The 16578-nt window shown below is 41.3% G+C and overlaps 1 protein-coding gene across 1 annotated transcript in view; it reads right to left on the reverse strand.

Moving 5' to 3' along the window:
• The window catches only part of ank3b (ankyrin 3b), a gene marked incomplete at its 3' end in the record, with an annotated part of 393887 nt that overhangs the window by 76643 nt on the left and 300666 nt on the right, over nucleotides 1-16578 (reverse strand). Inside the window, 4 exon segments of the mRNA XM_084323081.1 lie at nucleotides 13621-13647; nucleotides 14149-14271; nucleotides 16111-16236; nucleotides 16343-16571. Of these exon segments, the coding sequence (XP_084179207.1) occupies nucleotides 13621-13647; nucleotides 14149-14271; nucleotides 16111-16236; nucleotides 16343-16571 (505 nt within the window).

The following is a 16578-nucleotide window of genomic DNA, read 5'->3' on the forward strand; positions in this document are numbered from 1 at the left end:
GTAGAGAGTAAAGCTAGGAGAGTAGAGAGTAAAGCTATGAGAGCAGAGAGTAAAGCTATGAGAGAAGATAGTAAAGCTATGAGAGCAGAGAGTAAAGCTATGAGAGTAAAGCTATGAGAGCAGAGAGTAAAGCTATGAGAGAAGAGAGTAAAGCTATGAGAGCAGAGAGTAAAGCTAGGAGAGTAGAGAGTAAAGCTATGAGAGTAAAGTTATGGAGAGCAGAGGAGGGGCTTACAGACCATCGCTAGAATTGAGCGCAGAGTGCTATCATGGTGTCATAGCAAATTTGTTCTGGTTGCAAAATGTGTTCCTTTTCTGCATCATCAATATCAATTCAGAAGCTTGGCTTGATAGTGAAGCAATTGGTGTGAGCTGACTTGGCCAATTGAACGATCAGGGATACTATCTGTGTTTGGATTTGTTTAACCACAATGATGGGGGGAAATGGCTTCAAAGTTCCAACCAGACCCAAAATGCTGAAAGAAAATTTAAATAGGAAGCTTCTTGAACACAACAATATAACACTGGTTCAATGCTGCCTGAGGAAGAACACTAGTTCAATGCTGATGAAGACCACTGGTTAGAATGCTGAGGAAGAACACTAGTTCAATGCTGAGGAAGAACACTAGTTCAATGCTGAGGAAGAACACTAGTTCAATGCTGCCTGAGGAAGAACACTAGTTCAATGCTGCCTGAGGAAGAACACTAGTTCAATGCTGCCTGATAAAGAACACTAGTTATAAACGCGTTGCTACTACTGTATGTATATCTACAGCCATATGTGTTCCTGGCTTCCTATTGCCTGTTTAATTATGTACACAACCATAGCACTAATACGTATTTGTTGCATTCACAGAGCTTCCTATTTCTATATTTGAATTATTTTGTTTAACCAACACAATTATTTTGGATGGACAAAATGGGAAGGGGGTGTGGTTTAAAGGAACACTCCAACATTTTGGAAAATGATATCTCTTTTATCGTAAAACCGCAAGGAAATGTCTAAATCCAGATTTCACCCTGCCATTGGAAAGAGGAGCCTTTTCCCTATCCATAGATGTATGATTTGGTCATAATAGGGCTGACCCCTATTAGTCGAATAGTCGACTAATCAATCGAAAGGAGCTGTAGTCGACTGCCAACCTCTTTTTTTTTTTTTTATTATTATAATTTTTTTAATATATATATTTTGTATCATTCTTTCCAAAAGAAAAGAGGCCTAGAAGCGTGGCTAACGCTAATGGCACACATACCAGAGGCTAACTGCATAAGAAAACAGGCACAGAGGCACTGAAAGAGGATTTTACCCATCTAATGAACACACTAGACAAATATCAAAATGTATCCATCAGTGGACCAATTGCATGCTTTTGCAGAGGACAAGAAGCCTTCCGTCGACTCCTTCAGTCCAAATGGAATGATATAAAAAAAATAAAAAAAATTATACTCTTTAAAAAAAAATTATTATAATTTTCATAGTCGACTAACAGTCGACTAAAGGCAGATTTCGGCCAATCATAGTCGACTATCCAAATCCTTAGTCGGGGACAGCCCTAGGCCATAATAAGGTCAAGGTCAAGTTCAAGGTCAAATATGAATTTATAATTAAAATCGATTATCATTTATTACTGTATCTACAAATCCTTCTGTTTAATCATCTTCCCTTTATTCATTTGCTTAGATTCTTTTTACACTTGATCTCAAGAAGGTGGTGAATGAGCTCAGTGAGCGAAATAAAAAAAAACTCAATGTTTTCATGGTGTTATTCACAGGTACAGATGCAAAAATAAATCATAATTTATATTCTCCTTTTTTTCATTACAATTTACTCAAGCCTAGTAACAGACATAATATTTCTGACACTGGACATACATACCCCCAGGTCCCTAGATGTTCCTAGATACCAAGTTGCAAATTGGCCTTGTAGAAGTGGAGCAATCTTCCATTTACTTAAGCATGTACCTTTAGGTGAAATTTCTGAAAATAGGGCTACAGCTTAACTTAAAGGAACACTTTGTTTGTAATGGTATGTACTGTATCTATATATTAAGGCTGTCAAAGTTAATGCAGTATTAACGCGTTATCGCCCGATTCTATTAACTTTTAAGAAAAAAAAGAAAAAAGAATTCCTTTTTTTTATTTTATTTTTTTACTAGACTTCACTCAGGTGTATTATTGATGCTCTCATTGATACTACGGTATGTTTGTTTCTGAAGTGTGTGTGTGTGTGAGATATAGAGAGAGAGTGGGGTGAGAGAGATGAGGAAGGGGCAAGAGAGAAAGAGAGCTGGGAGAGTGTGTGTGAGAGAGAGAGGGGGGTGTGTGATTAATCAGCCCTTGTGTGGGTGAATGTAACAAGTTCCTAACGTTTTCTTTCCCCTATGCGCACTTTATTCATTGTTTTAAATTATTATTTTCTTTTAAGTTATTTTGTGCATCACTCTGTTTTGAATTTGATGCAAATTTGCAATGCATGAGGGTCACCCTTTTGTGTTAAATGGCTGCATAAAGCAAGCATTTGTTGACTCGCATGTTGATAAGAGTATTAAAACTTGGACCTTGAAAAAGATCCGTTTAAAGGGGCTATGCATTATAAATGTCATTTTTCAGTCTCTAGCATTGTATTATAGTAATAGGAGTTCGTATCAATGTGTTTTAGGGTCTAAATACCATATTGGCGGATTGCTCCGATTCAGCCCAGCCCCTCTCGTCCTCTAGTAAATCGCGTCATTTTGATTTGAAGTCCTGAGTCACGTCATTCGGCGCACAGTGATGCGATTGGCTCTGTGGTTGGAGCTAATGCCCGCCCCCATTCTACCTAGACTAGACAGCGAGTGGAGCTGCGGGGCCGTGCGCTTTGGAGGGAGAGAAAGGAAGAGAGAGCCGAGAGGGAGAGAAAGGAGAGAAAGGAAGAGAGAGGGAGGGAGGGAGAGAGAGGGGGCACTTGGGGGGGGGGTACCTGCCGGCCGCGCGCCACACGGGAGATTGAAAGAAAGAAAAGAAAAAAGTTGCCCCGTCTCATCAGCGAGAGCCGAGTGGGAGAGAAAGGAGAGAAAGGAAGAGAGAAGGAGGGAGGGAGAGAGAGGGGGCACTTGGGGGGGGGGGGTACCTGCCGGCCGCGCGCCACACGGGAGATTGAAAGAAAGAAAAAAGCTGCCCTGTCTCATCAGCGAGAGCCGAGTGGGAGAGAAAGGAGAGAAAGGAAGAGAGAAGGAGGGAGGGAGAGAGAGGGGGCACTTGGGGGGGGGTACCTGCCGGCCGCGCGCCACACGGGAGATTGAAAGAAAGAAAAAAGCTGCCCCGTCTCATCAGCGAGTGGAGCTGCGGGGCCGTGCGCTTTGGAGGGAGAGAAAGGAAGAGAGAGCCTCTCTCTCTCTCTCTCTCTCTCTCTCTCTCTCTCTCTCTCTCTCTCTCTCTCTCTCTCTCTCTCTCTCTCTCATGGTATAAATGATTATTTGTGTAAATAAGGTTATACGCCGACCATTAAGAAAATACATGTTAGTTTAGGAATAAGGGGCAGGTAACTATAAGATTTATTCTTCTTCCTGCTCCTTTTGTCCATGGAATGACTATTTATGATTTTTTAATGAAGAAACTATGATTGTATTATTCCATGTGGCAAATAAAAACTCTGAACTGAACTGAACTCTCTCTCTCTTCCCCCCCCTCCCTCCCTCCCTCTACCAGTGCAGACTGTGGTCTGACTGTCACTCAAAGTGCTTATGGGCGGAGCCAGGCCATAACAGCCTGATTTCTTGAGGCTGAAAAATGATGGTTTCGAGTACTTGATTAGAAATATAAAACAATGAATTTTTTTGAAAAAAACCTTACAAATGTCTTCAATAGACTAACAGGAATTGTGTAAAGTTGCCCAAATAGTGCTAGGAATAGCAGTGCATAGCCCCTTTAAGGTAGAAAAAAAAAGAAAAAATAAATGCGATTAATTTGCGCTTAATCGCGAGTTAACTATGGACAATCATGCGATTAATCGAATTAAATATTTTAATCGATTGACAGCACTATATATATATATACTGCATGTACATAGTGCAATATTGTACATATTACTATTATATTGTAATGTAATATAATGAATAGGAGGATTTGTCATACTCAATTAAACAAAAACAAACATTCTTCTGAACATCTCTAAATATTTGGATGATGTTCGGCCTTGGGGGGAAAAAGGCAGCATCTGTAACAAATATTTGTTTTTCCAAGAACTCGGCACACCCAATACTAGCACCTCCTCCTGGCCATGTATTATACTAGCGCCTCCTTCTGGTCATGTATTATACTAGCGCCTCCTCCTGGTCATGTATTATACTAGCGCCTCCTTCTGGTCATGTATTATACTAGCGCCTCCTTCTGGTCATGTATTACACTAGCACCTCCTCCTGGTCATGTATTATACTACCACCTCCTTCTGGTCATGTATTATACTAGCACCTCTTCCTGGTCATGTATTACACTAGCACCTCCTTCATGTATTATACTAGCACCTCCTCCTGGTCATGTATTATACTAGCACCTCCTTCATGTATTACACTAGCACCTCCTCCTGGTCATGTATTATACTAGCACCTCCTTCATGTATTATACTAGCACCTCCTCCTGGTCATGTATTATACTAGCACCTCCTTCATGTATTATACTAGCACCTCCTTCATGTATTATACTAGCACCTCCTTCATGTATTATACTAGCACATCCTTCATGTATTACACTAGCACCTCCTCCTGGTCATGTATTATACTAGCACCTCCTTCATGTATTATACTAGAACCTCCTTCATGTATTATACTAGCACCTCCTTCATGTATTATACTAGCACCTCCTTCATGTATTACACTAGCACCTCCTCCTGGTCATGTATTATACTAGCACCTCCTTCATGTATTATACTAGCACCTCCTTCATGTATTATACTAGCACCTCCTTCATGTATTATACTAGCACCTCCTCCTGGTCATGTATTATACTAGCACCTCCTTCATGTATTATACTAGCACCTCCTTCATGTATTACACTAGCACCTCCTCCTGGTCATGTATTATACTAGCGCCTCCTTCTGGTCATGTATTATACTAGCACCTCCTTCATGTATTATACTAGCACCTCCTTCATGTATTACACTAGCACCTCCTCCTGGTCATGTATTATACTAGCGCCTCCTTCTGGTCATGTATTATACTAGCGCCTCCTTCTGGTCATGTATTACACTAGCACCTCCTCCTGGTCATGTATTATACTAGCACCTCTTCCTGGTCGCGTGTAGCTTATTGCCAGCGGAAGAGTGCAAGAATGCTTCCGCATTCGTCACCGCACGCCAGTACGGTAATGCGCCTTTCCTTTCGCCCCGCTCAGACAAATGCATGTAGTACATTGCAACACAACGCAGCATTTCCGCGTACATTGCAACGAATCACTTGGAGTTTGAAAGTGATATCAGAAGAAACTACTCAACCTCGGCTGTCTTTAACTATGAGTGAACACAACGCATTGTAACGTTAACACAGCTGTCAACTGTACTTTACTATGGAATACATGTATATTGTAAATTGAACCCTTGCACTGAAGAACCATTATGAATCTGTGTTAGAAAATGTTTTATATTATCGCGACGCGTCGTCACAGACTAAACAGTGTTCTGGATTTTCCTACAATGGATTATTGATTGTAAATTGAACCCTTGCACTGAAGAACCATTATGAATCTGTTAGAAAATGTTTTATATTATCGCGACGCGTCGTCACAGACTAAACAGTGTTCTGGATTTTCCTACAATGGATTATTGATTGTAAATTGAACCCTTGCACTGAAGAACCATTCTGAATCTGTGTTAGAAAATGTTTTGGATCTAAATCACTTGGAGTTTGAAAGTGATATCAGAAGAAACTACTCAACCTCGGCTGTCTTTAACTATGAGTGAACACAACACTCTAACTTACCATGTTTAGATAATGAAGTACTCAACCTCTACTGTATTTAACTATGAGTGAACACAACACTCTAACTTACCATGTTTAGATAATAAAGTACTCAACCTCTACTTGTCTACTGTCTGACTGAACACAACACTCTAACTTACCATCTTTAGATAATGAAGTACTCAACCTCTACTGTATTTAACTATGAGTGAACACAGCACTCTAACTTACCATGTTTAGATAATAAAGTATAACCTCTACTGTCTTTAACTATGAAGGAATTGAGAGTGTTGTGTTCACTCATAGTTAAAGACAGCCGAGGTTGAGTAGTTTCTTCTGATATCACTTTCAAACTCCAAGTGATTTAGATCCAAAACATTTCGCGTCTGTGACGACGCGTCGCGATAATATAAAACATTTTCTAACACAGATTCATAATGGTTCTTCAGTGCAAGGGTTCAATTTACAATATACATGTATTCCATAGTAAAGTACAGTTGACAGCTGCGTTAACGTTACAATGCGTTGTGTTCACTCATAGTTAAAGACAGCCGAGGTTGAGTAGTTTCTTCTGATATCACTTTCAAACTCCAAGTGATTCGTTGCAATGTACGCGGAAATGCTGCGTTGTGTTGCAATGTACTACATGCATTTGTCTGAGCGGGGCGAAAGGAAAGGCGCATTACCGTACTGGCGTGCGGTGACGAATGCGGAAGCATTCTTGCACTCTTCCGCTGGCAATAAGCTACACGCTTCCTGGTCATGTATTACACTAGCGCCTCCTTCTGGTCATGTATTATACTAGCACCTCCTTCATGTATTATACTAGCGCCTCCTTCTGGTCATGTATTATACTAGCACCTCCTTCATGTATTATACTAGCGCCTCCTTCTGGTCATGTAGTATATAATAGCGCCTCCTCCTGGTCATGTATTATACTAGCGCCTCCTTCTGGTCATGTATTATACTAGCACCTCCTTCATGTATTATACTAGCGCCTTCTTCTGGTCATGTATTATAATAGCGCCTCCTTCTGTATTATACTAGCGCCTCCTCCTGGTCATGTATTATACTAGCACCTCCTTCATGTATTATACTAGCACCTCCTTCATGTATTATACTAGCGCCTCCTTCTGGTCATGTATTATACTAGCGCCTCCTTCTGTATTATACTAGCACCTCCTCCTGGTCATGTATTATACTAGCGCCTCCTTCATGTATTATACTAGCACCTCCTTCATGTATTACACTAGCACCTCCTCCTGGTCATGTATTATACTAGCGCCTCCTTCTGGTCATGTATTATACTAGCACCTCCTTCATGTATTATACTAGCACCTCCTTCATGTATTACACTAGCACCTCCTCCTGGTCATGTATTATACTATCGCCTCCTTCTGGTCATGTATTATACTAGCGCCTCCTTCTGGTCATGTATTACACTAGCACCTCCTCCTGGTCATGTATTATACTAGCACCTCTTCCTGGTCATGTATTACACTAGCGCCTCCTTCTGGTCATGTATTATACTAGCACCTCCTTCATGTATTATACTAGCGCCTCCTTCTGGTCATGTATTATACTAGCACCTCCTTCATGTATTATACTAGCGCCTCCTTCTGGTCATGTAGTATATAATAGCGCCTCTTCCTGGTCATGTATTATACTAGCGCCTCCTTCTGGTCATGTATTATACTAGCACCTCCTTCATGTATTATACTAGCGCCTCCTTCTGGTCATGTATTATACTAGCACCTCCTTCATGTATTATACTAGCGCCTCTTCCTGGTCATGTATTATACTAGCGCCTCCTTCTGGTCATGTATTATACTAGCGCCTCCTTCTGGTCATGTATTATACTAGCACCTCCTTCATGTATTATACTAGCGCCTCCTCCTGGTCATGTATTATACTAGCGCCTCCTCCTGGTCATGTATTATACTAGCACCTCCTTCATGTATTATACTAGCGCCTCCTTCTGGTCATGTATTATACTAGCACCTCCTCCTGGTTATGTATTATACTAGCGCCTCCTTCTGGTCATGTATTATACTAGCGCCTCCTCCTGGTCATGTATTATACTAGCACCTCCTTCATGTATTATACTAGCACCTCCTCCTGGTCATGTATTATACTAGCGCCTCCTCCTGGTCATGTATTATACTAGCATCTCCTCCTGGTCATGTATTATACTAGCACCTCCTCCTGGTCATGTATTATACTAGCACCTCCTTCATGTATTATACTAGCACCTCCTCCTGGTCATGTATTATACTAGCGCCTCCTCCTGGTCATGTATTATACTAGCGCCTCCTTCTGGTCATGTATTATACTAGCACCTCCTTCATGTATTATACTAGCGCCTCCTTCTGGTCATGCATTATACTAGCACCTCCTTCATGTATTATACTAGCACCTCCTTCATGTATTATACTAGCGCCTCCTCCTGGTCATGTATTATACTAGCGCCTCCTTCTGGTCATGTATTACACTAGCACCTCCTCCTGGTCATGTATTATACTAGCGCCTCCTCCTGGTCATGTATTATACTAGCACCTCCTCCTGGTCATGTATTATACTAGCGCCTCCTCCTGGGCATGTATTATACTAGCGCCTCCTTCTGGTCATGTATTATACTAGCGCCTCCTTCTGGTCATGTATTATACTAGCACCTCCTTATGGTCATTTATTATACGAGCACCTCCTCCTGGTCATGTATTATACTAGCGCCTCCTCCTGGTCATGTATTATACTAGCACCTCCTTCATGTATTATACTAGCACCTCCTCCTGGTCATGTATTATACTAGCGCCTCCTCCTGGTCATGTATTATACTAGCACCTCCTCCTGGTCATGTATTATACTAGCACCTCCTCCTGGTCATGTATTATACTAGCACCTCCTTCATGTATTATACTAGCACCTCCTCCTGGTCATGTATTATACTAGCGCCTCCTCCTGGTCATGTATTATACTAGCGCCTCCTTCTGGTCATGTATTATACTAGCACCTCCTTCATGTATTATACTAGCGCCTCCTTCTGGTCATGTATTATACTAGCACCTCCTTCATGTATTATACTAGCACCTCCTTCATGTATTATACTAGCGCCTCCTCCTGGTCATGTATTATACTAGCGCCTCCTTCTGGTCATGTATTACACTAGCACCTCCTCCTGGTCATGTATTATACTAGCGCCTCCTCCTGGTCATGTATTATACTAGCACCTCCTCCTGGTCATGTATTATACTAGCGCCTCCTCCTGGTCATGTATTATACTAGCGCCTCCTTCTGGTCATGTATTATACTAGCGCCTCCTTCTAGTCATGTATTATACTAGCACCTCCTCCTGGTCATGTATTATACTAGCACCTCCTCCTGGTCATGTATTATACTAGCGCCTCCTCCTGGTCATGTATTATACTAGCGCCTCCTTCTGGTCATGTATTATACTAGCGCCTCCTTCTGGTCATGTATTATACTAGCACCTCCTTCATGTATTATACTAGCACCTCCTTCATGTATTATACTAGCGCCTCCTCCTGGTCATGTATTATACTAGCGCCTCCTTCTGGTCATGTATTACACTAGCACCTCCTCCTGGTCATGTATTATACTAGCGCCTCCTCCTGGTCATGTATTATACTAGCACCTCCTCCTGGTCATGTATTATACTAGCGCCTCCTCCTGGTCATGTATTATACTAGCGCCTCCTTCTGGTCATGTATTATACTAGCGCCTCCTTCTAGTCATGTATTATACTAGCACCTCCTCCTGGTCATGTATTATACTAGCACCTCCTTCATGTATTATACTAGCGCCTCCTTCTGGTCATGTATTATACTAGCACCTCCTTCATGTATTATACTAGCGCCTCCTTCTGGTCATGTAGTATATAATAGCGCCTCCTCCTGGTCATGTATTATACTAGCGCCTCCTTCTGGTCATGTATTATACTAGCACCTCCTTCATGTATTATACTAGCGCCTTCTTCTGGTCATGTATTATAATAGCGCCTCCTTCTGTATTATACTAGCGCCTCCTCCTGGTCATGTATTATACTAGCACCTCCTTCATGTATTATACTAGCACCTCCTTCATGTATTATACTAGCGCCTCCTTCTGGTCATGTATTATACTAGCGCCTCCTTCTGTATTATACTAGCACCTCCTCCTGGTCATGTATTATACTAGCGCCTCCTTCATGTATTATACTAGCACCTCCTTCATGTATTACACTAGCACCTCCTCCTGGTCATGTATTATACTAGCGCCTCCTTCTGGTCATGTATTATACTAGCACCTCCTTCATGTATTATACTAGCACCTCCTTCATGTATTACACTAGCACCTCCTCCTGGTCATGTATTATACTATCGCCTCCTTCTGGTCATGTATTATACTAGCGCCTCCTTCTGGTCATGTATTACACTAGCACCTCCTCCTGGTCATGTATTATACTAGCACCTCTTCCTGGTCATGTATTACACTAGCGCCTCCTTCTGGTCATGTATTATACTAGCACCTCCTTCATGTATTATACTAGCGCCTCCTTCTGGTCATGTATTATACTAGCACCTCCTTCATGTATTATACTAGCGCCTCCTTCTGGTCATGTAGTATATAATAGCGCCTCTTCCTGGTCATGTATTATACTAGCGCCTCCTTCTGGTCATGTATTATACTAGCACCTCCTTCATGTATTATACTAGCGCCTCCTTCTGGTCATGTATTATACTAGCACCTCCTTCATGTATTATACTAGCGCCTCTTCCTGGTCATGTATTATACTAGCGCCTCCTTCTGGTCATGTATTATACTAGCGCCTCCTTCTGGTCATGTATTATACTAGCACCTCCTTCATGTATTATACTAGCGCCTCCTCCTGGTCATGTATTATACTAGCGCCTCCTCCTGGTCATGTATTATACTAGCACCTCCTTCATGTATTATACTAGCGCCTCCTTCTGGTCATGTATTATACTAGCACCTCCTCCTGGTTATGTATTATACTAGCGCCTCCTTCTGGTCATGTATTATACTAGCGCCTCCTCCTGGTCATGTATTATACTAGCACCTCCTTCATGTATTATACTAGCACCTCCTCCTGGTCATGTATTATACTAGCGCCTCCTCCTGGTCATGTATTATACTAGCATCTCCTCCTGGTCATGTATTATACTAGCACCTCCTCCTGGTCATGTATTATACTAGCACCTCCTTCATGTATTATACTAGCACCTCCTCCTGGTCATGTATTATACTAGCGCCTCCTCCTGGTCATGTATTATACTAGCGCCTCCTTCTGGTCATGTATTATACTAGCACCTCCTTCATGTATTATACTAGCGCCTCCTTCTGGTCATGTATTATACTAGCACCTCCTTCATGTATTATACTAGCACCTCCTTCATGTATTATACTAGCGCCTCCTCCTGGTCATGTATTATACTAGCGCCTCCTTCTGGTCATGTATTACACTAGCACCTCCTCCTGGTCATGTATTATACTAGCGCCTCCTCCTGGTCATGTATTATACTAGCACCTCCTCCTGGTCATGTATTATACTAGCGCCTCCTCCTGGGCATGTATTATACTAGCGCCTCCTTCTGGTCATGTATTATACTAGCGCCTCCTTCTGGTCATGTATTATACTAGCACCTCCTTATGGTCATTTATTATACGAGCACCTCCTCCTGGTCATGTATTATACTAGCGCCTCCTCCTGGTCATGTATTATACTAGCACCTCCTTCATGTATTATACTAGCACCTCCTCCTGGTCATGTATTATACTAGCGCCTCCTCCTGGTCATGTATTATACTAGCACCTCCTCCTGGTCATGTATTATACTAGCACCTCCTCCTGGTCATGTATTATACTAGCACCTCCTTCATGTATTATACTAGCACCTCCTCCTGGTCATGTATTATACTAGCGCCTCCTCCTGGTCATGTATTATACTAGCGCCTCCTTCTGGTCATGTATTATACTAGCACCTCCTTCATGTATTATACTAGCGCCTCCTTCTGGTCATGTATTATACTAGCACCTCCTTCATGTATTATACTAGCACCTCCTTCATGTATTATACTAGCGCCTCCTCCTGGTCATGTATTATACTAGCGCCTCCTTCTGGTCATGTATTACACTAGCACCTCCTCCTGGTCATGTATTATACTAGCGCCTCCTCCTGGTCATGTATTATACTAGCACCTCCTCCTGGTCATGTATTATACTAGCGCCTCCTCCTGGTCATGTATTATACTAGCGCCTCCTTCTGGTCATGTATTATACTAGCGCCTCCTTCTAGTCATGTATTATACTAGCACCTCCTCCTGGTCATGTATTATACTAGCACCTCCTCCTGGTCATGTATTATACTAGTGCCTCCTTCTGGTCATGTATTATACTAGCACCTCCTTATGGTCATTTATTATACGAGCACCTCCTCCTGGTCATGTATTATACTAGCGCCTCCTTCTGGTCATGTATTATACTAGCACCTCCTTATGGTCATTTATTATACGAGCACCTCCTCCTGGTCATGTATTATACTAGCGCCTCCTTCATGTATTATACTAGCACCTCCTCCTGGTCATGTATTATAATAGCACCTCCTTCTGGTCATGTATTATACTAGCACCTCCTCCTGGTCATGTATTATAATAGCGCCTCCTCCTGGTCATGTATTATACTAGCACCTCCTTCATGTATTATACTAGCACCTCCTCCTGGTCATGTATTATACTAGCGCCTCCTTCTGGTCATGTATTATACTAGCACCTCCTTATGGTCATTTATTATATGAGCACCTCCTCCTGGTCATGTATTATACTAGCGCCTCCTTCTGGTCATGTATTATACTAGCACCTCCTTATGGTCATGTATTATACTAGCACCTCCTTCTGGTCATTTATTATACTAGCACCTCCTCCTGGTAATTTATTATACTAGCACCTCCTCCTGGTAATTTATTATACTAGCACCTCCTTCATGTATTATACGAGCACCTCCTCCTGGTCATGTATTATACTAGCACCTCCTTCATGTATTATACGAGCACCTCCTCCTGGTCATGTATTATACTAGCGCCTCCTTCTGGTCATGTATTATACTAGCACCTCCTTCATGTATTATACTAGCGCCTCCTCCTGGTCATGTATTATACTAGTGCCTCCTTCATGTATTATACTAGCGCCTCCTCCTGGTCATGTATTATACTAGCACCTCCTTCGTGTATTATACTAGCGCCTCCTCCTGGTCATGTATTATACTAGTGCCTCCTTCATGTATTATACTAGCGCCTCCTCCTGGTCATGTATTATACTAGCACCTCCTTCGTGTATTATACTAGCGCCTCCTCCTGGTCATGTATTATACTAGCGCCTCCTCCTGGTCATGTATTATACTAGTGCCTCCTTCTGTATTATACTAGTGCCTCCTCCTGGCCATGTATGACCACAGCCAATGGAACATTTTAGTTATTTGTTATTTACTAGTTCTGGTTCTAATGATACATTAAAATGCAAATATAAACCTCCTATAACATTATTAGTATAGTATTGTCATGGCTCGGTTGGTCAATGTTATCTAGCTTCACTGCCAATGCGTTTCTGAATACAGATTGGCGATGGACGTGGCAACAGAACAAATTTGGCACCACTGTGTGGCATCACCGTGTGATTACCTCGTCCTCTGGATCTGACTCCATGTCCTGGTTCCCAAGATGCATTGCAGAAACAGGGGGAAGTGACATAATGAAGGCGGGGAAAAGAAACAGCATCAGCTTGTGAAAAAAGGAGCAACAATGAAGAAGAGAAGAAGAAGACCAAGCGACGGCGGAGGAGCCAGCAAAGGAAATTAAACAATATAGAAATAAGAAAACCGACACAGAAAACAAGAGCCACCAGTCAGGAACAAACGCATGAATACAAGCCAGCTGGAAAAAACAACTAGAAAGAAACCGTCAGCCACAAGCATGAAGCAACTGGATAGGAAGGTGGGTACAGCTGAAAACCACTGCATATATACAGGATATACATATAGACATGTATAACCAAATATATAATCAATATACATCGAGAGAAGCTTGAAACAGATAAAAGACACAGTAAGGCGGCAGTTTGGCCAAAGCTTTTCCTCTGATCTCTGAACTGTCCTGACCGTGACAATGATGATGATGGTGACGACGACAGAGAGGAAGCTGCTGTCTTACCTTCCTGAGTGCCGGCAGGGTGATGTTCAGGTTGCACACGGCCGTCTGAGGGAGACCTTTGGGCGTCTTAGTGTCTTTCAGGAAGGTCAGACGGCCACACGGCTCCTGGCCATTGTCTCGAACCTTCAGAGAGACGGACCAGCATTATAAACATATATATACTGTATATTTAACCCAGACAAATATTATAAATATATATATATATATTTAAGCCAGACAAATATTATAAATATATATATTTAAGCCAGACAAATATTATAAATATATATATATATTTAACCCAGACCAATATTATAAATATATATATATATATATTTAAGCCAGACAAATATTATAAATATATATATTTAAGCCAGACAAATATTATAAATATATATATAAGCCAGACAAATATTATAAATATATATATTTAAGTCAGACAAATATTATAAATATATATATATATTTAACCCAGACCAATATTATAAATATATATATATGTAAGCCAGACAAATATTATAAATATATATATTTAAGCCAGACAAATATTATAAATATATATATATATTTAACCCAGACAAATATTATAAATAAACATATTTTTAAGCCAGACAAATATTGAAAATATATATATATTTAACCCAGACCAATATTATAAACATATATTGAATTGAATTGAAAACCAATTGTATCCCCGTAGGGAGATTCAGGTGTCCATCACAGCATCAACAGCAATTAATACATGTTAAAAACAATAAATAAAGCTAAATAGAGCTAAAATGGAGCTAAAATATAGCAAAAAGTGGTGAAGGAGAGAAAAAGAAAAAATAGTATTTCAGGTTGTTGTTATAGTCCACATATCAGATCACCTAGTCCACGGCAGTTAGCCCATCCTGGCCCTGCCTGGTTATGCGCTTGATAGCTACTGGCACAAAGGACTGCCCGAAACGCTTTGTTGTATGTCAGGGGAGGATACGTCTGTGGCTAAACATGCTCCGCATTGCTGTCAGCTCGTCATGGAGGGGCTGGCAGGGGTTCTCAAGGATAGCGTACAGTCTCCTCCTCATCCTCCCCTCTGCCACCACCTCCAGACTGTCCAGGTCAGCTCCCACCACAGAGCTCGCTTTCTTCACCTCGTTTGTTTACAGCGAAGAAGAGGCCACTAGCAACCAGATTGGTAGAACATCTGCAGCAGTTTGGTGCAGACATTGAAAGACCTGAGCTCTCTCAGGGAGAACAATCTGCTCTGTCCCTTCCTGTAGAGTCCATTCTGTGTTGTCAGTCCGGTCCAGTTTATTGTTCATGAGAACACCCAAGAATTTGTAGTTCTCCACCATCTCCACCTCCACCGTTAGCTAACTTAATAAAATGTATAGATTTAACCCAGACCAAAATTATAAATTAATATATATATTTAACCCAAACCAACATTATAAATAATTATATATTTAACCCAAACCAACATTATAAATAAATATAGATTTAACCCAGACCAACATTATAAATAAATATTTAACCCAGATCAAGATTATAAATAAATATAGATTTAACACAGACCAACATTATAAACACAAATATACACTACCAGTCAATGGTTTGGGTACACTGGGAAGCAAGGGTTTTTCATAATTGACAACTTTTTACATCCCATAAGTTTTACATTCCTATACCTGGAAATGAAAACACATGTTACAATATACCTACAAAACCAAACATAGGGGTAAGTCTTTGTAGAGAAATAGAACAAGAGGTTGTAATTTCTTTCTACATACAGTGTTACAAGCTCATAGGAAGTTGAAAGACAAACATAAGATGAATAGCCTACTGTGTGTCAGGTTAAGTACCCTATTGTTTGTATGGTGCTAAGCAAGACAAACATTTTGTGAAACTATTTATTAAAACTACATCAGATTGTAAAAGTGTTATACAGCAACCAAACAGTGCATTCCCGCTCTTAGAATGTTAGTTTGAAGCCTGTGTTACCTTGACACAGAAGGGTAGCCGGTTCTCCTTGAAAGCATAGAAATTGAGGACCAGGTGCTGGCCTGCTTTAGTAAGAGGGGCCAGGTTGCCATAGCAATCTACATAGATGGGCCGGCCTTCCAGAACCTGGAAGAGAGCATCAAAGAGTAGCATGTTAAAATACATGTTTACGTGATTATATCCTGCTATGATGTGTGTGTGTGTGTGTGTGTGTGTGTGTGTGTGTGTGTACCTCGATGTCCTTGCTCCTGGCCACCTCCTCAAAGTTCTCCTGCTGCTCCAGTGTTTTATCCACCTTGTCGTCGGTCATACAGAAGCAGCGCAGCCTGGACTCCACCGCATCGTTCATCTTAGCGAACACTACAAACTTGGCCATGTAGGGAACACAGATCAATTCCCGGTAAAGCTGACTGGCCAGGTACACCGTCTCTAGGATCTGATGGCAGTCTGCTAGCCAAAACCTACACA

This window comes from Notolepis coatsorum, assembly GCF_963971535.1.
Source record: "Notolepis coatsorum genome assembly, chromosome: 10".
In the NCBI taxonomy this organism is placed as follows: Eukaryota; Metazoa; Chordata; class Actinopteri; order Aulopiformes; family Paralepididae; genus Notolepis; species Notolepis coatsorum.